The following is a 26,564-nucleotide window of genomic DNA, read 5'->3' as shown; positions in this document are numbered from 1 at the left end:
CCGGCTGAATATGTGCGCCTTCGCCCTTCGCTGGAGCGTACTACGTTGTTCCGCGCTCCGCCCGTGAGGAGTGACGTGGCACCGCGTATTCTACCGCAGTGCATTGTGCATTCGTCGCTGCGTTCGTGCCTGTTATGTGCGCTGCAACCTCGCCTTTGAAAGGACGACAACCTTGCTTTTTAATTACAAGTTTAATGTTTGCTTAAGGTAAGTCAACCTGGCTGTGATGCAACGTACGACGCCTGCGTTTTACTTGTGTTTAACAATTGTTCTGTTGCAGACGATGGACACATTGCAAATGGCGGCAGGAGTGGATCGGCTACATCGGTGAAGCGACGATTTATATTATAAGCGAGGCTAATTGTATTCTTTCGTTATAGGTGAACGTGTGACTGTATCGACCGCAAGGACGTGAGTTACAAAAAGCTGTAATATTCTAGCATTAACGTTTGAACAATACCAGCGTGATGTTCACTTCGGTTTCTTTACAGGTAGTGTCCTGTGTCAACGGTCACGCATATGCGTGCAAAACTGCAACTGCTTCTCACATCGAAGAGAGGTCTGGTGCCACATGCTCGGACAATTATTCGTCGGCCATTTCATTTGAGGAACTGTCGTGTTCGTCACTAAGGATGACCTTGGTTGAGCTTTGCAGTGCCAGCCTGGTGCATCGGAGGGGTTGTGCCCATGCAACGTGTGCTCCATATGTGTGTGTTGGGATTAGTGAACCGTGTGTGCTTTCCATTCGGCCAACGATGATGTACTGGATGAAATTTAAAGGTATGTGCACGCCAATAAAATTTGGTCTTTCAAGTTCAATGTCCTTGGTGCATTTTTTCCCCCTATTTTCTTCTTCTTCTTTTTTCTTTTTCTTTTTTGCGAAGCCTGGAGATCATTTTCTTTAGAGAACTCGAGAGGCATAACGTGTCTCGCGTATTAGTTGGTACAAGTATTCCTTCATTACGTCCTTTACACTGTGGCTCCTGGCGTCTGCAGCGATGTCGTACCAGTTGTTTCAGGGGGCACAGGGCACCTACAGGTTTCGCAGGCTGCCTCTTGAAGTCACCTGGTGCACTTTTTGAGAAATGTGCCAGTTGATCAGGCGGCACCTATCCGTCAATGGGTTTAGAATGTACATTGTACTTATTTGAGACGTACTTGTCCGAAGTTTGAGTTTCGGGCTTTCACAGCATTCTGCAGCCTCTGTGAAGAGTCGTTGCAAGTAGTAAGCAGCAGGCAGGTCGGGAAAAATCTGCTGTGCCTGTTTTTTACTCACTACCTGCTGCATGCCGCAGAAAGCAGCGAAACCATGAAACCCAAATGACAGACAGTATGTCGCCAGCAGTACATGTCCAGCTCAATATGACTTTTTTTGAAGCGAAAAAGCCGCTGCTCCTTGAGGGCACATTAAGCTTTGGCACGCTTTGATATACTGGCGTCAGGAGTTTTAAAGCAGTGTTGCCCAGCAGGACTTTACATCATTCTTGTTGAATGTTTCTTTTAAGACCCCAGAACTAAGGGAGACCGAGCTTCGTTATGCAATGCACAAAGCAGGTGCTTTGTATCCTGGCAAGCAAGAGCTTCATGCCATATATAGCTTCGGTGCTAATTACGGTTCTAGTATTGATATGTGGTGTTTGTCTGGTTTGGCCTCATTAGCAATACAAAGGATTGTAACTGCGGTAGCAATTGGACCTCAAGCCCTATGAAATAAAGAACCTGTATATTTGACCTACGTCTGGACTTTTCTTTTCAGGTGCATTTCCCAAATGATGCAGTGGCTGTGCATTTGGTCCTCGTGGAAATTTCTTGTGTCCACAGTAATTAGCAGAGAGGCACTCCCCTGAATTATGTATGAGTAATTCAACTCCTCATTTATTGGACTGCGTACATGTGCATAGATTCACAGTTTCGGGCTACTGGCATTTGTGAGAACTACAGCATCTATCTCTCAAGTAGCACACATATTACTTGACAGATAAACAACACCTTTTTGAAGGGTGTAATATTACCAGGGGTGTTAAATTACACCCTAAAGGGAGTGAGTTATAGCACTTTTGGATTACACCGTAAAGGGTGTTTTTGAAGTAGCAAATTACACCCTTTTTTGAGGTTATAGCCGGTGGAAAAGGGTGTAATATTACACCCTAAAGGGAGTGAGTTATCGCACTTTGGGATTACACCCTAAAGGGTGTAAAAAAATTAAGAGTGCATGGCCGTCATTGGCACGTGTCCAGGGTCATGGTGGATAATCATTATGTGCCATTCGCAGTTACTTAATTCTAGTGGTTTCAGGACGCCCACCCCTGAGCATGTAGCATTGGCATCTTCTTCGTAAGAGAAATCAGATACCATACATTGCTTGACTTGCGAGCTTCCGCAAATTCGAGTGTCGTGCTTGCCTCTAAGTTAGAATGAAGGGTGAGGTATCCCTGCTTGATTCGATTACGCACCCATCCAAGACCGAAGTAAGGAATATCTTGGAGTATTAAATCACCACCAAGGTAACGCCTGTGCTTGTAACTGCCTCCGGTTTGAGACATTCAGTAGGTCCATTGAAAGTGAAACTTATGTAGTGAGAATGCTACCTGCATCAATGTGAACCTGCATGGAAACTACGCACTGCACAAGTTTGACTTTCAATGGACCTACTGAATGTCTCAGACCGAAAGCAGTTACAAACACAAGCGTTATCTTGGTCTTGAGCTACTACTCCAAGCAATTCCTCAACTCTGGGTTAGATGTATACATAATTGAATTAAACTGGAACACCTCACCCTTCATTCTGACACGTCAGAGGCAAGCAGGGCACTCGAATTTGCGGAAGCCCGAAAGTCAAGTAATATATGATATCTCTTTTCTGCTTGGAAGCGATGACGGTGCTACGTCCTTGCACTGGTTAAGCTATTGCAGATGGCACTAAGGATTATTCGCAATGATCCTAGACGTGTGCCAATGATGGTCATGTATTGCTTCTCCACGCAGGGGAAAAAAACATCACTTTCGACCTCAGCAAAATTCTAGGTTCGGACTCAACTGATCACGGCTCATGAATCCGAATAGGGGCGATATGATGGTCGAAGGGGAATGTTGACCAGTGGCCAGTCTATCGTCAGTCTATAGAAAGTCAATAGACAGCCAATGGCAGATAGTTGTTTCCTTTCTATAGCAGGTTGTCTATAGACTGTTGGTGCCAATCTCCTATTGACGTGCCAAAGAAAGGATACACGATAGTCCAAAAGATGTCTATAGACTTGAAACCTACAGGCTGTATATTCAGTAGTCCAAAGGAAGATTATTCAGGAAATAGGACGTCCAAATGATGTCAATAGACTGGCTAAACTTATTTTTGTATGGATTGTTACCGGTGACCGGAGTTATGAGTTCCACCAAGTATTTGGATAGATTGTACGTCGGTAACCCAACGAACGAGACAATAGGCCTCAAGGGGCATCCAGGCTTGTGTATCTTGGGGAGACCGTAGAGCTTAGGGATGGGTCCGTCCGAGGAGAAAAGGCGACGATAGGTAGCATCATCTAGGTGGTCCTCCTTTAAATTACGTGGGTGGTCAACCAACGAGTGTTCCGAGTTCGGAGTTGGGTCACGCGGCAAGGCGACAAAATGCGTAGCATCGTCAAGGATCTCCTTCATCTTTGCATCGTAGTGCCCTCTGTCTAGTACAACCGTACCTTTACCTTTGTCAGCTGGAAGGACGATGATGGATTTACCTAGGCGTAGATCACGCAATGCCGACTGTTCCTGTTTGAACAGATTGGAACGCACTCCTTTCACGTTGTTCAGTGTGGTCGCGATGTGGCTGCGTGCCAGATTGACACCGGTTGAGTCCTTGACGTGGCGGAGCTTGTCTTCGATTTCCACTACGACCTCCCTTGTCGGCACAGCGCGGGGCGCGAGGGCGAAATCTAAGCCCTTCGAGAGCAGACTCACATGACCGTCCGAAAGTGTCTTCGATTACAAGTTGAACACATTGTTGCGAACGAGAGGTTTCTTGGGCTGGAGAAGGGCAGCTTCCTGTCATGAATATCGGTCCGTTTCTGTCTCTCAAGCGGCTGGCTCCGCCTTTTTCCGGGCGCTGAAAATCTGACGCATCTCGTCGGGTTGAAGGGTCCGCAACACCGCTTTCTCGGCTAAGTCAAGTTGATGACGGGAGTCGTTGAGCTTGGACTTGTTCTCGAGGACCCGGGCTTTCAAACAGTCGATGCCGAAGGTCCAGGCTAGCTTTCGGCCGTACGGTGTATCCACAAGCGGCCGACAACGGAGAGCTTGAGGGATTACTTTATTTTTGAGGCACTCCTGGTTGAAGCGTTGATGGCACTCCAAGCGAATAATCTTTGTGGCCTGGTTGCAGTACTCTCTCACACTGCCTAAGGCAGCCGAACTGTGGTTGGATCGGATAGATGCAAAAATATTCCAAAAGGCGGGAGACGACATAACTGGACAAAAAAAGTAGAGAACTCCGACTTAAAGGTGTTGCGACACTTCCTCTGATGTGTTGAAGCATAATATATATGCATCGTATTCATTATGAGAACCACCGTGGAAAAAAGAATTTTTCCTCTCGCTAGATCGGTCCGGAAAATAGGCGCAGCCACAAAACGACGACCCACGGTGTGACCTCACAGACCCCATTTGGCTTGAGAGACGCGCGTCTTTCCTCGCTGCTCCTGTGTGACGTCACCGATGTCGCTTCTTCGGGGCCGGTTTTCTCCGTACCTGCTCACGTCATGGACCTGAAAACTTGTCGGATGATAGAATAGTTTTTCGTATTTATCTGGGAAAACTGGAAACCAACTGTCAGAACACCTTTAACATAACAAAATAACAAGGTTTACTCAGACATTTCGTCCGTCATGCGACGGACATCATCAGTGCCAAACGTAATGAGAGATTCCACAACCAGTCGCTATTTAAGGAGATGGGGGTATTGTTCGGGAAGAGGGCACGGTTTTTGTTACAAACCGAGGGGTCACCACGTATGTGCCAAGACTCAACAACAACTTTATTTCCGCTTTCAGGCTTTCTGGGTCTCTATCTTTGTTCTTGAGCCAAGGTCACCGCGTTGTCGAAGCCAAAACAATGTCCCGTGTCCCCACAATGTTCAGTAAGCTCCGTCTTAAACCGCGTCGCGCTCTATATGTCCCGCTTATGTTCTTTGAAACGAGTGTTCCGTTTCCTACCCGTCTCGCCAATGTAGCACGTGTCACAGTCTTCGCATTGTAGTCTGTAGACTACTCGAGACTGGTCTTCCCGGGGGACGGGGTCCTTTGGTTTCGATATGAGACTTCGGAGTTTAACATGCGGTTTGAACGTACTCCTGATATCCAAAGGAAGCAAAGCCCGGCGGATAGATTCAGAAACGCCTTTGACGTAGGGGATGATAACGCGTGTCTGGCGAATGCAGTTCCCGTCCTGTGGTCCAGATGCTTGCATGGGTTTGCGAGTGCCCTCAATCAACCTGCGTGGGTTGCCACGTTTGTCCAAGTAATCGACGATCGTCGCGTACTCAGAAGCCCGTAACTCGGTGCAGGGTGATAACTGTTCAGATGGGTGAAATAACGTTCGCACCACACTCCGTTTGTGCTCCGTGGTGTGTTGTGAGCCAAAACCAAGGAAACTGCCGGTATCACAAGGCTTTCGGTAGACACACGTTTGAATGCCTCCCGAGCTACATCGGCGCGCACACAGCTCGGGAGGCACACAAGAGAGGCACAAGATCAGTTTAGTGTAATGCTTTGTGGTGGTCAAGTTTATTCTTAACGCCTGCCTTACACCATCAGCTGCTGTTTTTAATGTCAGTTATGCTGAACTTCATGCTGGTGTGCATCTTTTACTTGCTTCGGTTTTGCTCGAATTTATTTTATAGGAGGATCATACTGCACGGCTTCTTTCAAGGATGTATCTTAGGTATCGTGTCATCCTGCGTGCAGTTGTGAGGCCTCTGATTGTCAAGGCCACAGTTGTGACGCCGGACATAACAATTTTTCGCCTGTATATTGCAGCACATCTTCTGATGGACGGTACTGCTGCGCGGTGTAAGCGTCTTTGCAACACAAGTGCATTGTATATGCATCATGCGTAAAAATAAATTACTTCTGTCCTTTATAGTGATTTCTATATTTTACTTAAAATAATTATATTAATGATTAAAATAAACAAATCATTTAAATTTCAACATAAAAGATCACTACCGTCAGTCGTCCGTCACGCATCCCGCATTTTCAGACGGGACCGCCGTGGGAAGTAACATGGATGTTCGAGGAGCTGAGAAAACGGTGTCCGTGGGATGTCTTTTGTCCTGCTAAAACCGTTCCGCAGGATGTCGTGAGATCCCGTTTAAGAGATCCGTGGGACCTCCGTAGGCTCGATTTGTTCTGTTTGGGAGGTCTATCGATTGTAATCATACAAATAAGAAATAGCGAACTGTGTTATCACGACGGTATCATGAGGAGGGGAGGAGGCCGGCGAGCGAAATTACGGGCCCCGGGGATGGATCATGCTCGGGGCCGTGGCTGCAGGCAGTACACACTGATATACATGGTCACTGGGGCATTGGAGTAGTCACAGTCAGAGTGGCAGTCGAAGTCGAGACGCAGACAAAGCCTATGGACCCAGCCTGGGACTGTCACGAATAGTTGCAGGGAGTCCGCCGCAGAGCGTTGGAATGGTGGATTGTTCCGGAACCCTAGGAGAACTTTCAGGTACTTTCGTATGTGGGTACTATTTCTTATTTGGAATTAATTGTTCTACTCTGTCGGGCTATTTTCTCTCCGAGCTACTGCACTGAACCCGCTGGTGATCGAGTTAGAGGACAAGCTCGTCCAAAGCCGTCCATGAGCTCGATTGCAACACTCTCTCCCCCCTCCCTCACCCGTATCCCGCGTTTGGGACCTCAGATAAACCAGTTCCATCACCCTAGTAGCACAATTTGTTACCGGAACGTTGTGGTAATGTTTTACTCAAACGTTGCAGAAACGTGACTAATGTCCTCTTGAAAATCTGATGCAGCGATGTTGCTGGGAAACATTTCTGCAACGTTGTGACAGCACTAGAACCATGTTTCCCCAACACAAATACAATACTGAGGCAACATTTCCGTCATGTTTCCACAATATTGTGACACCGTTACAGCAATATTCTTCAACGCACACACAATATTGTGGAAACATTTGGGTAACGTTTTCGCTACATTATGACAGTGTTACTGGCAATGTTTCTTTAACACAATAAACCATTTAGACAACACTTATGTAACGTTCCTACAACGTGGTAAAGCATCACATCTATATTTGTTGAACATACCCCAGGTAATAATGGCAACATTTCACCAATGGCATACTGCGACGTTGCCCAAACGTCGCTAATGTCCACGACTTTAACTTCGGTTGCAACATTCATTTGTAACACTCGGGCAATGTGTACGCAGTAGTGCAACAACACTGCGGCACCGTCATTTTTCAATGCGTGACTACATAAGTGCCGTGCCCCTCCCGCATGACTAGGGGTGGGGGAGACCCGTATTGTCATGAAGCAGGAGAGCTACCTATTCAGGTAGACTCTGTCACTTGGGCGTCTCACTGGATGGAGCATATACTGAAACACAAACTGTTGGGTTACTTTCATTAAGTGTAAAACATTTGTAATGGTGACGATGATGCATATTTCCAATTAACCATGTATCTATAATGAGTCAAGTATACCAACAACATTCCTGACATCCCTTCCTGTCAAGCACCATGTTTTTCATTCAGGCTCGTGCTACATGGGATGTTAACTGAGAGGAATGCACGAGACCCCCTCACAAAACATGGACATATTACGAATATGTTGCCTGAAATGTCGGATTTCTTGTCCAATAAACATCGCTGTAACGCTGTCTACATGTTACAAAAAATACAACGCAAATGTTGCCTCCACATTGTATTTGTGGAACAGAAATATGGGTGTACTGCTGTCTCTACGTTGCAGAAACATAAGACAAATGTTGCCATTGAAGTAATGTGGCTGTAATGCCGTCTCAGTGTTGCAGAAATGCAATGCAAAATTTTGCCTCTCAATCGCATTTGTGTTGGAGAAATATGGCAGTAACGCTGTCTCTACGTTGCAAAAACATAACACAAATGTTGCCTATATACTGTATTTGTGTTGGAGAAATATGGCTGTAATACTGTCTCATTGTTGCAGAAACGTAACACAAATGTTGCCTATATACTGTATTTGTGTTGGAGAAATGGCTGTAATCCTGTCTCAATGCTGCAGAAACATAACACAAATGTTGTCTCAATATTGTATTTGTGTTGAAAAAATGTGGCTGTAACGCTGCCTCAGTGTTGCAGGAAAATAACACAAATGTTGCCTTACTGCTGTATTTTTTGTTGGAAAATATAGCTGTAACGCAGTTTCAATGTTGCAGCAAAATAACACAAATGTTGCCTTAATATTATATTCTTTGTTGGAAAGATATATTGTAGTAACACTGTCTCAATGTTGAAGCAAAATAACAAATGTTGCTTCCATATTTTATTTGCGTTGATGGAATATGGCTGGGACGCTGTCCCAATGTTGCAGCAGCATAACACAGGCGTTCTCTCTATGTTTTATTTGTGTTGAAGGAATGTGGCTGGGACGCTGTCTCACTGTTGCGGAAATGTTCTCCAGCACCGTTGCGGGCAAAAACTTTTCAAGTGGATATCACTCACGTTCTTGCAATGTTTGAGGTAACATTTTCACAACTGCCTTGCGAAGTATTGCGCGACTATAAGACTATAAAATACGGTCAGGTGCTTGGATGAGTAATGTTGCTCAAGGGGACTGAGGAACGTCCAGAAACTGTTCCCTAGCAACACTGGAGAAGCATTACACTGCCACGTCGCAGGAACATCGTAAAATGAATCGTAACGTTGGCCAACTTTTGGTAATGTTATGATAATGGTAATGAATGTTGGAAAACATTGTTCCACATTAGGCAACATTTGCAATGTTGCTTCAACGTCACTGCGACAATGTGTGGTACTAGGGCATGGATCTCGGCAACGCGACGCGTAATGTAGTGGTACATTAACTTTTTAAAGAAAGCAAGAGGTTGAGGTAACAACAGCAAGTTTATTTGAAGAAGTTTCATCGCCAAATGCGATACTCTACCCCATTGCTGGTGGTGATGTGGGGAATGAAATAATGAGCCCCTTCACAATAAGGATCGAAGTCCCATTGTGGTTCAGGTGGCATGCATACACAAAAGAGCATGTTTTCACACAAAGCGAAGTATCTGCAAGAGAAGTAGAGACGAAAGAGACCATTTGGAGCGAAACGCAACATAATTAGTTTGTCTGTCGCTCTTGTGCTTTCGCGTTTTTCGAATACAAATAGATAGCGCAAAGCACACATGAGAGACCGAAGGAAATAGTAGCGCTCATGTCAGAGCGTCGCACGTTCAAGTCACGTCTTCGCAATTACGCAGAAGTTTAATAGAAATGGAGGTGCAGGTGCCCCCAAGCGATACCACACAGCTCCAGCAAAAATCAATTTTTTTAAGGAGAAGGAGGAAGCAGAAAGAAAACAAAACGCACACATTTGCTGCATGTTTTCGCGAGCAGATCCACAGCTTTCAATGCACTAGCAACACTTGAAGATGGCCATAAGACCATACCATCAATGATATAATAGTGTAGCTACACTGCAAGTCAAATTACAAACGTCGAGGGTGCTTTTCAAATTAGCAGCCCACAACCAGCAAACTTTTCGAGCGAGCTTCCGAACTTCGACAGAACAGAAGAAAAAAAAAATGGCACCAATGGCTCCTCTCTGACTCCGTGCTATCCGCTCTTTTCCTCTCTGGTTTACCCTCTCCTCCTCTCTTTCGACCAGCGCCACGTGACTTCTGCAACACATGACCCTCTCATTTTGAATTTGCAAGTCGGTACACACTTTTCGCGCTGAGAGCCACCTCGACCGCGTTGAAAATAGTTCGCGCGATTTCAAATGTTTGTGGGCAATTCCTTCATGGTTCAGGTGCGGTTGTAACTTCATACTGAAGCTCTTACTTTAAGCTATTGTTTCTCAAATCTGCGCAACTGCATGTACGTGAAAGCGTTTGAGCGAACCGGTGGTTTAATCTGTCGGTTGCGGAACGTCGAAGCAAAAGGATGAAACTCGCGAGTTCCTTTGCGGACTAACCTGAGGCGCCGAGCCTTTCGCGTCACGAAACGCCAAACTTTTTACGTGGAAGCGCGTGCTCTCAACCTCACCAGCCCATTGACTCCTGCGGCCGCTCCCCAGGTATGGGAGCACTCATTGGTCGGTTTGAAATGATTCACTTTCCGTGGTGCGCGCAAGCGGGTGACGTCGCGTCGGTGGTGCCGGAGCAGCTCGCCGTAAAGTTTCGAAATATGGTAGGTGCAGCAAAGCATCTATGCCCGTACTGCTTTGGTTGGTTGTTAGTGTCCTTCCCTTAAAACTCCAATCTGCATGTATTTAATTACGGGTTTTATAGATGTAATATTGTTCTTCTACGCTTCGCAATTCTATTTACAGTTTATTGTTCAATTCTTCTCCTTTATAACGTGTGCAGCGTTAATAGAAAAACGCACTTTTTTCCGGAGACTGGCGAGTAGACGCACCGCCATCCAGATACCTTTATCCATTGTTACGTCATCAGAAGAATTGTAGCGCCCAATCAGACGCCAACGCGGAGGTACACATAACGTTCTGCTTTACACTCTTAAAAATGAACTTCGCCACATGGCACGCTCCTAGCCAACCATCATCCCGAACGACAACGTTCTCGTCCCTGATTTGTTGAAAACGGGAGGCGGAGCTTATTTTGTAGCCATAATACGGTACATAATGGGTCCACATAATAGGCTCCGCCTCCCGTTATCAACAAAGCAGGAGCGAGAACGTTGTCATTGGTGATGATAGTTAGCTAGCAGCGTGCTATATGTACTGAAGATACAAACAAACAACAACTTTATTTTTGACCTTGGAGAGTGGGGAGTTTCATCGCCGCAGGCGATACTCTACCCCATTGCTGGTTGGAATGGGAGGAATAAAGTAACGAGCCCCTTCACAATAACGATCGAAGTCCGACGGTGTACACAAATGTCAGAAGAGCTTTGAGCGCAGAGCGTTGCTGGGCTGGATTGGGCCAGAGACCAAGCAATTTCTATAGGGAGAAAGGACGATAGTTCAGCTGACGAAGAGACTCGGAGGGTGTGGTTCGGGAAGGTTGGTAGTGAGGGCAATGAAGAAGAATATGCTCCAGATCCTCAAGAGCACCACAGTGGCAGCAGGTGGGAGAGTCAACTTGTCTCAAGCGGTAACGCCACTCAGCTGTAAAGGCCACATCGAGGCGCATTCGGTGGATTAATGCAGCGTCTTGACGAGAGGTGTTTCGTGGCATGCAGAAAGCGAGCGTTGGATCAACTCTGCTCAACATAGAGGGGGAAGAATGTCGGTTGTCCGTTGGCGGGAAGCCAGGGGTGTCACTAGGCGTCGCAGAATTGAACGGCGGTCTCCTCTCAGCAGAACAATACGGGTCCGTTTCCGATACGAGAGTGCTGCTTCTGCGGCGCTGTCGGCCTGCTCGTTCCCCACGACCCCACAATGGGCTGGAACCCACTGGAGAACTAGCCTGTGGCCTGCGGCGTAGATAGTGTGGTAAGCCATTAACACATCTGTGACTATGGGTGCGGATGGGCCTCGTATGCCGGAATTTTCAATTGCTTGAAGTGCAGATTTGGAGCCTGTAAAGACTGCCCATTCCCGGGGTGTAAAATCAGGGATGTGTTGTAGAAAGGAAAGGATGGCATAGAGTTCCGCAGCTGTGGAGGAGGTTGGATGTGAAAGGCGTCTTCCGTGCACGACGCCTTCGGATGGAATGACGAATGCTGAGGCGGACTTGTTGTTTCGGGACGCGCCATCGGTATATGCTGCCGTAAACGTATCAGATTATCAGATTAAACCTATCAGATTCATCTATAAAAAGGTGTCACAGTCAGCAAGTTAAAATCGCCGTTTGGAGCCGACACAGTCGGCGGGCTAGCTTGGTAGAGTTCATATCCCCTTTAACATGTTGTCGAGACAGACTCTGAAAAACTCGCAGCCTCTTGGATACTTCTGCATTTCAATTAATTGATAGATAAGTGGAAGGCAGGTCCGCTTTGCTTGCTTAGTGCGACAACTATTCAAGAAGGACCAATACTGCGTCCCACTCGATGACAGGTAAGTCAGTTCCTATTCGATTCTGCCGCTTAGCATAGGATAGCACCACACCTGTGGCATATACGTGGCATTTCGGCAGGTAGAATTTTTGGTTTGCGCGTTTGTGGTCACTGTTCTGATCTTTCTTGTTCAGGTATAAGCACTCAACTCGTATCTGCTTCAGAAAAAAGCTGTGTCTGCTGTGTAAAACACTTATCGTCAACACCACGTGACCTGCGTATCCTACTGAGAGTGGGAGACACAGCTTGCACTCGCATGCACGTACACGTACGTGATCATCGAGTAAGGCACTACCCATTTGGCGTAATGGATGGAACATATACTGAAATGACAGTTCTTGAGAACGTTCATTTAGTCTACAGTGGGGTGAACTACGCTTGTGATGGTGAAAATGTTTTTGGATTAATTCGTTCATCTGCCAACAACGCCGGAGTATAACCGCTGATACTTCTGGCGTCCCTTCCTCACAAATATTGTGTTTCTAATTCAAACTATCTTCCATGATGTGATTACTATATGCAAACAAGGGTGTAAAATCAAAATGATTCTCGCCTCTCTTACATCATTCCAGTAATCATCACGTGTCCCAGATATGCGCGCAAACTATCACGCGCTGGCGCAGTTCATTTTACATCCTGCAGATGTCCATGGGAGATACAGTGCCCGACAATTTTCAACATCTGCACATTGTGGACGTCAATGTAACGTCTGGTGGACCTCTTGGACAAATGTGAAGTGCGCGACTTTTCTGGGACGTCCCTGGGATATTTCTGGTTTACTCGGGGCGGGGAGGAGGGGTTTACTGGATTTCAGCCGTTTTCGAGGGATGTAGACGATGTATCTGATGTTATTTCGTGAGACACAGGAATTCCCGTTCTTTTTTGTGCTTTTAGGTCTCCTTGCAGGTATGAGGGCTGATAGGGAGATCGCAAGATGCAATGCGGTGAGACTGTTACTAACCGCTCTCTGTGCAAACATATGTTACATATTTTGATGACTCCTTCACAGTGGCATGCACGTCTAGCAATGTGTTTTGAAATGATCTTTCTTGCAGGTTAAGTTCGTACGAAGCGGCAAGAAATGTATGGAGTCATCGCGAGCTGGTAATGAAACTCGTTCTCGCTGACGTTGGATCAAGAAAGGCAAACTGGACATGAAATCACCAGTCGCCAAGTCTACGAAACGACAGAAGAACACCATCGCCGAGGAACAGACTGCTTGACAAACATTTTTAGTCGTCGTTATTCGTTGGACGGATATTTGGGATACGTGCCCCATGAGTAAGCTTTGTTGATAACAGCGTTTGTGTTGGTGACCAAGGGTACGCTTTCAAAGACATGTAAGTGCTGAATGAAGACTGTGTTGTAATTGGTCACTGTTTCATGTGTTTGTTTGTAAGCGATCCCCAAAGCTTCTGAAAGCCATGTAAGTAATAGTTGCGCGATATGAGGCTGCTTTGAGACTGCTACTAATTTGAAGAAAGCGCAAGAGGCGCAGTGCAAATGAATGAATTTGGACCTTGCTGTTCCGGCGGTAATGCAGAGCATTTAGGATGCAAATTACAGACTGATGTTTACATCAGGGTCATTCTACGCCGAATGACACATAGAAAGGACAAGTACCCAGTCAGCACCAACTGTTGGTGGAACGCAGAATCTACGTTGTCTAATGTTGACTAATATTGAACAATGTTGAATTTAGAATGATAACGCTGAACCAAAGCTGTTTCAACTGTACTTGGTCAATGCTGAATTGTGAACGTAAAGAAAAACGTTGATTTTTCATGAAAGAATCAACTGTAGTTATACGCAGCAAATAGTTGCGTTGGTTCTACATTGTACCTTCAACATATTGTCAACCTTTATCACGAATGGAAACCCGTTGTTGCTTCTTGAGTGCGCACCCAATTGTTTCGCACTGTATTTTATTTTTACCTTCTATTGTGCCGTTCACGTGTAGAGTAAGGCCTGTATGACGTGGTATTTATATCATTCATGCTGCCATTACTAATAATATTTATTTAGTTTATACCCTTATAGCATTACACTTATTTACCTGTATGTGTAAACGACTCGTCACGAATCGCACGTATTCAAGAAAGAAATAAAGGAAACATTTTACCTGTTCCACGCCATTATAATGGTCGGTCACGGAGGTTGAGGGACACAACAAGAAATCAATTTCCCAACAAGCGCGACCTGAGCGCAACTACGTCTGCCTCATCGCCATCGACATTCTCCAACCGCCGTTTCAAATAGTCGAGGCCTGCGAGCGGCGCGTCGCGTCGTCGTGACAATTCGGTAGGATAGACATTCATTTTGTCACAGGGAAAGGTCTTGGGAACGCCAGCATCGTGCGTATTTTGTACTGCAATCTCTGGAGCATCGAGGCAGAACTGGCCAATGCGGTGAACAACTATGTTGAGCGTAGCAGCGAATGCCGCAGTGTGCGAGAGGCAACCTTTCTTTGTTCTCCGCCCTTCAAGTTTCACAGGTGAGTTTTCTTTCTTTATTTTGCCTCACTTAAGATATGTGCGTCCTTGTTTTCTCAACGAGCACATGTGGTAGAAGTGTGGTGCATAACAGTGTAGTATCTGAAGTAAACAGCTTTGTGATGTTTTCTGGACCTGCAGAATCTGGTTGCGTATCGCTGACAAATTTATGCGAACTGTGGGACTGTGTGTGGTGTGCGTGTGTGATATGTAGTTTGGTGTATCCGAATGTTTATTTAATATGTTCTGATGATATCCTAGTTGGGTAAGGTTTAATGCTGTCTGATTTATGGCTGCTGTAAATGCCTTCCGAGTGTCGACATCAGTTTGCAACAGAGCTTTACTTCATTGTTGAAGTCGCACGTTCCAACAGTACGTGGCGCAGTTATTTCAGATGTCACAAGTTGCAAAATGCAGATATCTTTGTTGGCATCTCTTCGAATCATGCACTATTTTATAGGTGCTCGTGATATCTTGTACTGGGAGTGGTGAAGGCAAGCATGTGTAAAGGACCTGGTGTGTCTACAACAATGGAGAGCAGGGCATAAACCAGAAGACGAAGACATCGCTTGGACATGCCAGTGATTAGGCTGCTTCCGCATCACACCATCTACACTCCGAAAGATGCTGCGGTAGGGGTCATGTATGTGTTCCGAGTGGTTTAGAGTGTCTGTTTTGGACGTCTATTTATGGTAGTGTTCGAGCTGCTATCCCACTAGATGGAATGACCTATGTTATTGGTTATCTTGCAGAGATCACCGTTGCGAGGAGGCGTAGCGGTCATCCTTTTTTGTACATGTTTAGCTATTGATTTAAGATTTTAATAAACGAGCACATACACTGTCATGCCCCTCATTATCTTATTGAATATTCATTATTACACATTTGTACTATTGTACTTGGACACAGTTAGGTTTGGGGATACCAGCTCTTTTGCCTCAGCAGAAGTGAAGTAGCATAGTAGGAAGAGGTAGCAGTAGACAAACAGTAATTCACAACATTTGGTGAACTTTCTATCAACGAAGAAAAACAACAGTCAACGTAGAAATAGAGTTATAAAATTATAGAAGATTCTACGCGTTTTTGACCGGACATTTTCTACGCTGCACGCTATCGCAGATTCTACGATGGTGTTGTAGATTTGGAATGTTATTTCAACGATGATTCTACATTTCGTGGTTGACTGGGTACATACAAAACGTCAAGCAATCCAGGTGTAGAGGACGATGGTCTTCCTCTACATGAGTCCTGACCGGCGATAATGGAATGTCCCAGCGGGCAGATGTGCGTGGCCTCACGCTAGGACGGTACCGGTAGAACTGCCGTGCCAGCGCCGCAGCGCGTGGCAGCAAAGGCACGTCGTCATCGTCGTCCACGGGCCGCCACATCACTCCCCCCCCCCTCAGACGCGGAGCGGTGCGTGCGGTTGAGGTTCGCGTCGATACCACGAAGAGGAGAATGATGACGGCTCGTAGATGGTGGACGGCTGGGCGTACGGCTTTTCTTGTGGCTGTTGATGCAGCAGCAGCGGGATGGCGGGAACAAGAGTGCTGCGATCCGGGCGGGCTCCAGTGATGAGATGTGAATGCCGATTGGTTGAGTAGTTGGGTGCTTGAGTGGTTGCTGATTGTCTGCTGAGTGCGTTGAGCCCTTGTTGAATGCGCTGAGTGCTTGCTGAGAGATTGCTGCCGAGCGTTGATTGTTGCTGAGTGATTGAGTTGTTGAGTGCTGATTGTTGCTGGGTGAGTGCGTTGCTGAGTGGGCGACAGTACCGCGACCGGTACGACAGCGTGAATGCCGGTTGCCGCCAGAGAAGTGCCGGGGAGGCCAATCATGAAGCAGGTGGAGGCCGGAAAGTCAGCTTACTGTGGTCTCCCTGCAGGTCCCCGGTGGAACAGTGGTCTCGGTGCGCTTTGCCTGCTGTGCCTGTGGTTCGCTGCTGGTTTCCCGCCGAAAAAATTAGGATGTTGAATGGCCGAATTACACAGAACATGGTGTTCGTTGTTCGGATCACAAAATGTAGAGGACGTGGTGTCCCTCTACATGAGTCCTGACCGGCGATGATGGAATGTCCCAGCCGGCAGAACTGCCCTGCCAGCGCCGTAGCGCGTGGCAGCAGAGGCACGTCGTCATCTTCGTCCACGGGCCGCCACACAGGTAATAATCCTCGGTAATCGAGAAGATGTGGGTTCAAGCCCTACAGCTTGCTAAGCTTTTCAGTGACTTCCTTCTTTCACCCAAAGGTCGTGCGCCCCTCCCCATTCCTTTATAAAGAGAAAAAAAACTTCAGTCTACCAATAGACGTTTTCCGAGTTTTACCTAAAATACATCTAACTTCTCTGCAGTTACGGCGTCTACAAATTTATTCATTTGGGCAAGTCTGCTCTCTCGGCTTGTTCCTTTGTAATACGGTACGCTTCTTTTGTGTAAATTTTGACCAATCGAAACTGAAGAGCAGTTAAATATTTTTCGCAAACTCTTTGGTAGGTGTAGAGATGCGAAGCCCCTGAAAAAGACCGAAAATTTTGAAAAAAGAAGTTTTTGAAGTTTTTATTTTCGGTTTTTTCCTCATCTCCGGAAAAATTTACCAAAATTTCCAGGGGACAAAATTCAAGAAAGTTAATTTTTGTGCCTTCGATACGTTCCAACCCGCCAACAGTGCCTTAGGTGCTTCTAATCCGCCAACAACCAGCAACATAGAGCTCAGACTGGCTGCTCCAAGCGATCGCCATCGCGTTAACATAATGGCGGAGTTCTGGGCGGGTTGTTCCAGTTAGCTATCGCTGAGTAGACAGCAATCTCACGGGATGATCTGCTCTGCATTTAGGCCTAGAGGGTGAACACTACTACTGTTTCTAGCTCATTGTATGCTGTGGTTTGGCCGGCAATGCTTCGACTCAGCAGTAACCGCGTTTGTTTCCATTTTTTTCCCAATTTTGGGGAAAAAACCGGAAAAGAAACAGTTCTTTTCGAGCGATCCAACATTTCCGGAAATTTTGGTACGACGGATTATCTATGGTAATTACCATAGATAATCCGTCCTTCCAACAAGCATTCGCGAAAGAGTTATTTATTTTAAAGAACTCGGGTGTCGAGCACATACCTACCGACTCTTCTGGATTTCGTTCAGTCTCGCGATTGTAGGGACGCGGCCTCCAATCTCCCGGCAAATTGGGGACCCGAACTTTTCTTCTCTAATTTTCCTATAAGAGCTGCGCGAACGTATTCCTAAAGAATTAGACAACCCGCTACGTGTTTCGCGGCATGACCATCCATGGCTGGAGGTGGCGGCAGATAGCGTGTTTCGTTGTATCAGTGTTTCTCGAAAAGACGTGCTATCGTCCTATTGTCAGTCCACTCTGGTACAGTAGTTTTGTCTCCTCCGATCGCGCTCTCCAAACAGGAGAGATATCTGTACGTGTTCCTCATACATTCCAAGTGCTTTCTGGTTGAGCACGACCACCCGCAGAGCGTAAGAGCGCACGTGTGATCGCTGTTCCAGAAGATGTTCCGAAAAAGTGACGGGGCGAAGGACTACAGGTGTGGAAGAACGAAGACCACCGCCATCATCGCTGAAATGGGTGCGGCTGCACCGAAGGAAGTGTCCTGAAATGATGAGTCTTCGCAATTGCGGTTGACGGAAGCAATGATGGCGCCTCGCAGCTGCACCCGATAAGGGCTACTTGACATAGAGGAATTGTAATACAGTGGGAGTACTATTTCGAATGCACAAGATTAATGCGTCCCCTCTCCCTGGTTGTGCTGCTTGCAGTCTCTCGAATTTTGAGTTCGTCAGGTTGGCACGTATGAGACCAGGACGTCTGGATCATTTGGCGAATGAATGACCTATAAGGATTGCCTGGTGTCGTTTTTTCATCGGGTTAATTTACGTTAGTCGAATATTTGTCAGCTGAACATAACAATGTTCAACTGACAAATATTGGACTGTGGTGTTATGGACATAGCATTACTATCTGGTCCATGGCTTTCTGTATGCCACCTGGAAGGCACTAAGCATGCAGGCATGCTACCAAAAAGGTAGTACAATCGACAGCTTTTTTGGGCACTCATTATGTATTGAAATTTGTTCGTGAATTATTTGAACTTGATATTTTGCGTTTGAGGGCTTACACAGTGAGCCTGCGGGAGTTGAAGATGTGTCATCAGGGAACATAAGTAACTGGAGTTTAATATCTCAATAATTTTTGCTAGAACTGCAACGATATGTGTTGTGATATTATGGACATTACTATATAGTCATTGTCTACTCCTTGATAAGTGCCTGTACTATTATTGTCTTTTAGTAATGCTGCGCGAACGTAAGGTGCATACGCTGGTCACGTTTGCAGTGTTTCAATAGCTTTACTTGAAATAATGTTTTGTCAAAACGTGCTTCATGTGTGAGCTACTGCATGTCACTTTTACACGCACAGCACGCATTCCTGAAGCAGTACACACACGTCGTAGACGTAGTAGACGTCGATTAGACATTTATTATCCCACGTTAGGGTACTAGCACCTGTCCTGTCGTCTCTTCTGTGTTTCTGTTCTCTCTCTGGTTTTTCAGTTAACTGCGACTAGACGCCAACGCCAGCCAGATACCTCTGTCCACTGTTACATCATTTGCGGAATTGTAGCACCCAATCAGACGCCAACGCGGAATTACACATAAGGTCATTTGCTCCAGGTCGGAGAGCAGTTTAGAAGCAACGAGAAAATGTGGCGAACTTACGCGAATTGGCAGGATATCACCTAAAATGTTGGACAGAAAATGTGGGACAGTTCAATATACTTCTGTGCCTCGTTTGGTTGACACGCCTCGTTTTGTACGATGTGATGCAATTCACTTCCTTTCTGCCTCTGACGACGACGACGACAGCACCCAGCGTAGGCATTTCGCCGACAAAGCACGCGGGCACCTTTCTTTCTTTCTGCACATCTTTCTACGATAAAGTCTAAAATATGGAGATAAGAAGAAATGCGTGCTTACGTTGAGAAACAGTGGCGGAACCGCGTGGCGGAAAAACCGCGGAACCTTGCCGAGGTAACCATCATGATCGCAGGGGTTGGATACGGACCTATCAGATTTATCTATACAAAAGGTGTCACGGCCATTTTCTGGCCCGACATGGGCAGACTTCAGGGCGAACTGTTATACCTGTTCACTGCCACAAATCAATGCGGCACTGGAAAATGCAGAGGACATGTTTAAAGTACGAAGAATATGTAGCGCGTATGAAGTACCACGAGACAATATGCACAAACAAGCTCATGTTACTTTAACTACTGTATAAAGTCAAGCGCATGTGACGTCTACAAGTAGGTTACCGAATTCGAAGTCGACTGCAAATAATTGATCACGAGCATTGTTGGTTCAATCAGCACAGCAGCAAACGGTTTGCTGCGGAACCAAAGGAAGAGCGACAGGAAAAGAGAAGGAATCCTGTAAACTGATATGGACCTCCGGTTTTCTTTTTTTTTTTCAGCGTTCGATACCATAGCCCAGAGCAAAGTAGGATTCAGTATGAATTCAAGTACCTGCAATAGGTTGATCACCGGCTGCTGAGGTTCGAGGGTGACACTGAGGAGACCATAGTGCTTGATATTGACGTCGTAAAGTGCCGAGAGCTCAGCGTCGGTGCTGAAAGTTCTTTCACAGTCGCTGGCAGATCTGCATGTTCACAAGACAAAAAAAGGGGGCAAGTCTTTGACACGAAAAAAAAAGAGCACGCAGTCCGCGCGACTGCGATCGCAATGGGTTGCCTTTCTTTGCGATTCGTTTGGGGGTTCTCCTCTAGAGGCAAAGCATAGTTTATAAGAACATTGTATCGATATGCGTGTCTAAGGTGATCTTTACTACATATCACTCCTACGGCGATTTGTGCTTTAACGACACCCACGACACCACCTTTTCTGGGCTCTCCATTCTTTGAGTGAACGCGTCTCTTCCACTTGGAAGAATTCTTTTGGCACGTCGTGATACTGTCAGAACCCTCTACTGGCACCATGCGGGTTGTATGCGAAATGAAAATGATACGCAGACAATGGAAAGAGATGCTTGAATGGGGAGAACTGGCTTTGACCGCTAGAGTGTGAAAAAATATACAGTTGCACCTAGGACACAGTCTTTGGGTGTCCTCATGGTGATGTCATTACAGGAGTGGTAGAAATTGGGATTACAAACTCCTGGATATACATTCACACAAATAGTACGTGTGCAACACGCAGTACTGGTCCACAAGATGGCTTTCACTCGAGAGTGAAATCCTTCCCTCGTCTGCCGCTCTGTGACGTCATATGTTTTATCTCATAGTGAGGCGTCACGCCTTCTTATTCGTAGTCTCTTTCTGCTGTTGTGTTTTGCGACGTCCGTCCCGCGTTTCCACTGGTCCTTCTCGCTAGCAGGCGATTCTCGACAGCCAATAAAGAGTGCTCTGTTGACATGACGTGATCACGCACGAGAAGTAGTTGGGCGAGAGAGACGCGGTAGCGCTGATATTTGGATGTCCAATTTTCTCAGGTCATGCATGCTTCCGAAATGAAATATTGTGCGTGACAGATCAAGATAGTAAGCTCATATAACGCGGTATAAACTAAAGAAACATGTGCGCAAAATGTCTAACATGCTACATTAAAACATGTGCAGAAATGATTTTCAGCTAGAGCAGCAGAGTGGTGATCATATGGTGAGAACGTTGATTGGGCAGACCAGGAGGAAGGAGGTTTCCGCGACGCAGTCTAGGGTTCCTAATTGCTTCGGCCCCCACATTCACAAGCGAGGAAGAACGGTTTAAAATTTCCCTTTGACATCGAAAGTACATTATGAACACGGTGTTTTATCGTGGTACCGCCCCACACCCACTGGAGAAGAAACCTAGTTCATGCTCATCAGGCAGGTAATCCCCACGCGTTAGCCGTCGTTTTAGTTGTAGAAAAAGCGCCACCCGGTGGAGTGGTCGACATTACTCTACAAACCATTGTGTGGGCATGAGCCTAATGACAAAAATAGGGACGATAAATATAGAGCTATGTCATCTTTATTCTGGCTCGCCAATGCTCAAGCTTCTCTTCTGTTGGAGATTATCGAGCATCTTGCATGACTTTGTCATTTTACCTGAGGAGAACTTTACTGTTGTCGAAGGAGCAAGATAGGGAAAACATGAAGGCGAGGTTTATAACGTTATCAATAATTCTTGTTGAGAAAAGTGATGAGTTTAACGGGGTACATTCAAATTAGCTTATAAATATTATGTTCATAACGAAATTGTTTAGTTCAACCCTACCACAGATGAATCTTGATGCTTCATGATGATTTGAAGAAATTCACAGGAAGACGTATGACTCGACGAGGTTAACGGGTGGTAATAAATTTGTTGTGGTTTTCTCAAGGAGCAAGATATACAGGGTGTTTCCTTCTGCCTGCAAAAACTTTAACAAAAACGGGAATTGCCTTAGGACGCTTTTACTTTTATCATTAGATTACTCGACGGTGCTGCTACTAGGCAACCGTATTTTTATCGCAAATGGCTGAATAATTAATATAGAAATTTTAACCAACTTTTTAATTATTGACTCTAGTTAGCACATTGCAATTGCGATATTACAGCCTGATCTCCACATGATCCTTTCGAATCACTGATGAAGCCCACACGTAATCGCAGCGCGCGCCACAGACTTAACTATTTGAACTCTGCTGTCTGCTGCAGAGCGCAATCGGCAGATGATCGGCAATATGATCGGCAAAAGAGCGACAGTGACGTCGATATCTCCGCCCTGACTTGACGCCACAGAAAAACGTCATTTGCGATTCAGGCAAACTGTTATCTCGGTATCTTTCACGATCTTTGCTGTGTTTTTCTTTTTTACTTTCTTTTCTTGCTTCATGTGTTCGCAGACGCTTGCCGTATCACTCCTTTCATTCTGCTACACGGCTCTTGCCCTTCGCCGCTACGATAATCCATGATACCTAGTGGCGACGCACAAAGCTCATTGCAAGCAAAACAAAAAACGCGTATGACGTTTTTCTGTGACGATTAGTGAAGGCAGAGATATCTACTCTCGCTCTTTTGCCGGTCACTTGCGCTTTGCAGCAGACGACAGAGCTAAAATAGTTAGGTCTGTCGCAGGCGCTGTGACTGTACTTGCTGTGCTTCATCAGTGTTTCGAGCGTATCATGTGGAGGTCAGGCTTCAATATGGCAATTGATATTCATATATGCACCCTAAAGTCAACAATTAAAACGCTGATTAAAATATCCCTGTTAATTAGTCCCCTAATTGAGATATAAATGCGGTCGCCTGGGAGCTGTTCCGTCAAGTAATCCAATGACAAAAGTAAAAACGTGCAATCAAAAGCGTTTTTATGCAAATTTGTTGCAGATAAAAAGAAACACCCTGGATACCACGATGTGGAGGTGCACCTTTCATGAATGGCGATGAAACTCCCGATTGATCGTCTCATAATAAAGTTGTTACCTTTCATGAACGGAAATTCCGAATCTGGTCTTCTTATATTGCGGGTCGAGGGCCATCTTCTTGAAGAAGTTGAACGGGGTTGTCAGCATGCCGCGAACTCGTGACGAGGCGTCTCCAAAATTCTCGCAGACGACATGTGCGAAGAAGATTAAATCACATATGTTTGGCGGTGGATATTCGTAACTGTCCACTGCCTTGCTCAATGTGCACAGGATGGGCGTCTCAGGCAGATGGGCTCGTGTTGTTGCTGCGATAAAAACGACAGTGCACTCAACATGGCTTACTGAACACGCAGCTTCCGGAGATCTGTTCTGTGGCATGGATCAGGAAGAGAAACCGAATTTATCATTGCGTAAGACGCCCGCATGACGTGACTTGATAGTCTTTCTATTTTTACGCGTACAGCCATGGGAGCTTTCGTCGGATGACTGATTGTACGTTCTGATTCAGCATGGTTTGTCCTTGCTTGACGCGAAAAGCGAAGCCGCAAAACAGATATGTGAATACTGAAGACAGGCGGAGTGAGCAGGACGCTTGGAGTAGCAGCACTTTGTTATCGCAAAGCCGCTTCAGAGGCCGTTATCCACGGGGTCAAGGGGAAGCAAAATGTAACACACAACACACACGGGCCCCAATTAATTAGCATTACGTGAGTAAGGTAAGAGGTGCGAGGAGTCCGAGTTGACTTCGACTGACGCTGTGCGGCTTTGAGGACCGCAGAGTCATTAGGAATACGACGTCGGTGGTGAGCGCTCTTGGAATGAATTTAGAGTTATTGAGGCATTATAAAGCCAAGAACAGTCTTAGTATGTTTCAACATGTCATTCATTACGTTCTTGAATGACTGATGCAAATGTGACCACGTTGCCATTGATGCGACATCTTCACGGTCTGCACTAGGGCTCGGGATCTAACACGTTTTTCCGATTTACGTTTAAAACATTTCCGTTTAAACGGCTTATACGCCGTTTAGATTAACGTATAGCCTGGAAAACGTTTCCTTCTGAAATGTTTAAACGTTTTGTTAATGCGGAACGTTTAAACGTGTCGTTAATGTGAAACGTTTAAGCGTTTTGTTAAAATGAAGGGGTTGAAATTGATGTCAACGTCGTTTAAACATCTTGTTAATACGAAACGCAACGCGTTTCGAAACGGGTAACTATTTAAGCAGCTTCTTATCTTGATTATTGGGAAACATGCACGCGCCAGGCATTACGGGAGAGAGACAGAAGTTGTCCCCGTTATGCCTGGCGCGTCCATGGTTCCCATCAGTAATTACCAACTACGCCAGTTTCTCACTGTCTTATATGTAGCTTATTACTTCAGTTCACATTTGGTTTTTGAGCAACCCTATTTATGTTCATTTTCGTCGTACATTTCATTATGAACCGATGTGTTTCCTTATAGTTTGAAACATGTCGAGCTTGTAATGGCGGTGATGAAGTTTGAATCTTTTGGGTAGTGTATACTAAAAATTTCGTATTTATCTTCTTTACGCGAATAGTATGTTGGTAAAAACACCAACGCGGAAGATTGTCACCTTGAGCGACTACTTGCTCAGGGATAAAGCTCCGTTTTTGGAGTGTCAGCGATCCCAATGCCATGAATGCAAGCGGAGCGGAGTTCGGTGTACGCTGCGAACGGGGTCGTGGCAACGCTCTATTAACCACCAAGAGACGGAATAAAATGCTCCCTGCGCTGTGACTGTTCTTTATTAAACATAAGACGTCACAAATGAGCGGGACAAAGTAACATGCCACTTTAACGATACCCTGCACTGTCTTTCAAGGAAAGTAAGCTGTAGTGTTTAGAGGACGAAAGAAAACGATTAAAAACGATTATGTAAAAGAAAACGATTAAACGTCTCCTATGAAAACGTTTATATACGCATACGTGCTGCTGTGCGTTTTTGCAAACGAAAACATTTAAGTGTATCCTGGGAAAACTTTTAAATACGTATACGTGCTGTCGAACGTATATCTAACAGAACACGTTTAAATGTGTTTTAAGAAAACGTTTAATCTGTTTAATCTGTGGGGTGTTACAAAACACGTTTCTTAAGAAAACGTTTAAACGTTTTGACGTTTAAACGTTTAACATACAGCTCTAGTCCGCATCGTACGCATGGGTGCCGTCACACGTTAAGAGACGCTCAGGACCAACCAACGCGGTGGCGTGACACACTAGACGAGAACCAGCAAGCTGACCTCGCAGAGGAATTCCCCTATAGGGTATCGCTTATTATACCACTGGAGTTGTTCCTGGGTTCTCCACGGTACGTAGTATGTCCTCAAGCACAGCTGGCATTTTCCAGTGATATAAAATGTCAACTCGAACTGTAAGGCAACGCGATGGTTCCGGATAAAACCACGTTGTCGTTCTTTCAATTGAAGTTGCGCGCGAGTTAGATGCCGTACCGGGAGATGCTGAGAGTGAAATTTTACTTCTTAGTACATATAAATACTACGCATTTACAAACGAGCTACCAAAGTGTGCCATATTTATATTGCTGTCAGTTACCTCGTATTGCAAAGGTACTGAGAAGTATAACGTGAGGTACTGTAGAGTGAACCCCCGCGCTCAAGGAGGATTTCGCAAAGCCCCGAGCGCGCCACAACGGATGTCGGGATGGGTGTATCTGCCACCGCTTGTCGTTATATGAAGCCGACGCCTCTATGATTGCCGGTCACGTGCGCCGACATCATCTCAACATACGAAGATCTTTTTGGCCTAGTTGGTTAATAATCGTACTAGTCGTAATAATCACACTTCCTTTCTGTATTACTTTCCGCCTGCGCTTTTCTTATCCCCTTTACATACACATGGAGATACTTTTATTCTGGGCAACTTAGCGTCTTCTATAGAATGGATTTTCAACAGGGAACGGTAAAGATAATGGTAAATTGGAGATGGTGACGATAATGGAAACGCATACCAGTCCTCCATTACAGTAAACAGAAACGAAAACGGAAATTGTCGTTTGGTATTGAATTCTGGTAATGGTTATTCCTGTCGTGCGATGGCATTTGAGTGACTTTTCCTTTTATTTTTGTATTTTTTGATAACTGCATCCCCTGCAATGCTCTAAATACTACACGAGAGCATGGAAACAAAGCGCAGTATTAGAGCTCGAGGGTGCATCTCTTAATTACCTACACGTTCCACCATCAAGACATGAACACAGAGCCGTAGTGACGGGGGTGCTAGAGGGGCAGGCGCCTTCACCAGAGAAGGCGCCGAACGGCAATCCCTGGCCGGTTGGCTGGACAGTATAACGTAGGAATGAAGAGAATAATTTGAATTTACGGTCTCGGCAGTGCAAATGGACGTGTTCCTTCCTTTGTTTACAAGGCTTCTGACGG

General features: G+C 45.7%; 1 protein-coding gene across 1 annotated transcript in view; it reads right to left on the bottom strand.

Annotated features, from left to right (window-relative positions):
• Positions 1-26,564, bottom strand: part of LOC135383338 (uncharacterized) — a 224,306-nt gene that overhangs the window by 156,607 nt on the left and 41,135 nt on the right. The window contains exons 3-4 of the mRNA XM_064612842.1: positions 23,203-23,449; positions 20,267-20,399 (exon numbers count right to left, since the gene is read on the bottom strand). Coding sequence (XP_064468912.1) covers positions 20,267-20,399; positions 23,203-23,291 — 222 coding nt within the window. The 5' untranslated portion in view covers positions 23,292-23,449. The remainder of the gene's footprint in view (positions 1-20,266; positions 20,400-23,202; positions 23,450-26,564) is intronic.

The sequence above is a fragment of the Ornithodoros turicata genome, chromosome 2 (assembly GCF_037126465.1).
Source record: "Ornithodoros turicata isolate Travis chromosome 2, ASM3712646v1, whole genome shotgun sequence".
Classification (NCBI taxonomy): domain Eukaryota; kingdom Metazoa; phylum Arthropoda; class Arachnida; order Ixodida; family Argasidae; genus Ornithodoros; species Ornithodoros turicata.
The sequence above is the reverse complement of the archived record's forward strand: the minus strand, read 5'-3'. Positions and strand labels throughout refer to the sequence as shown.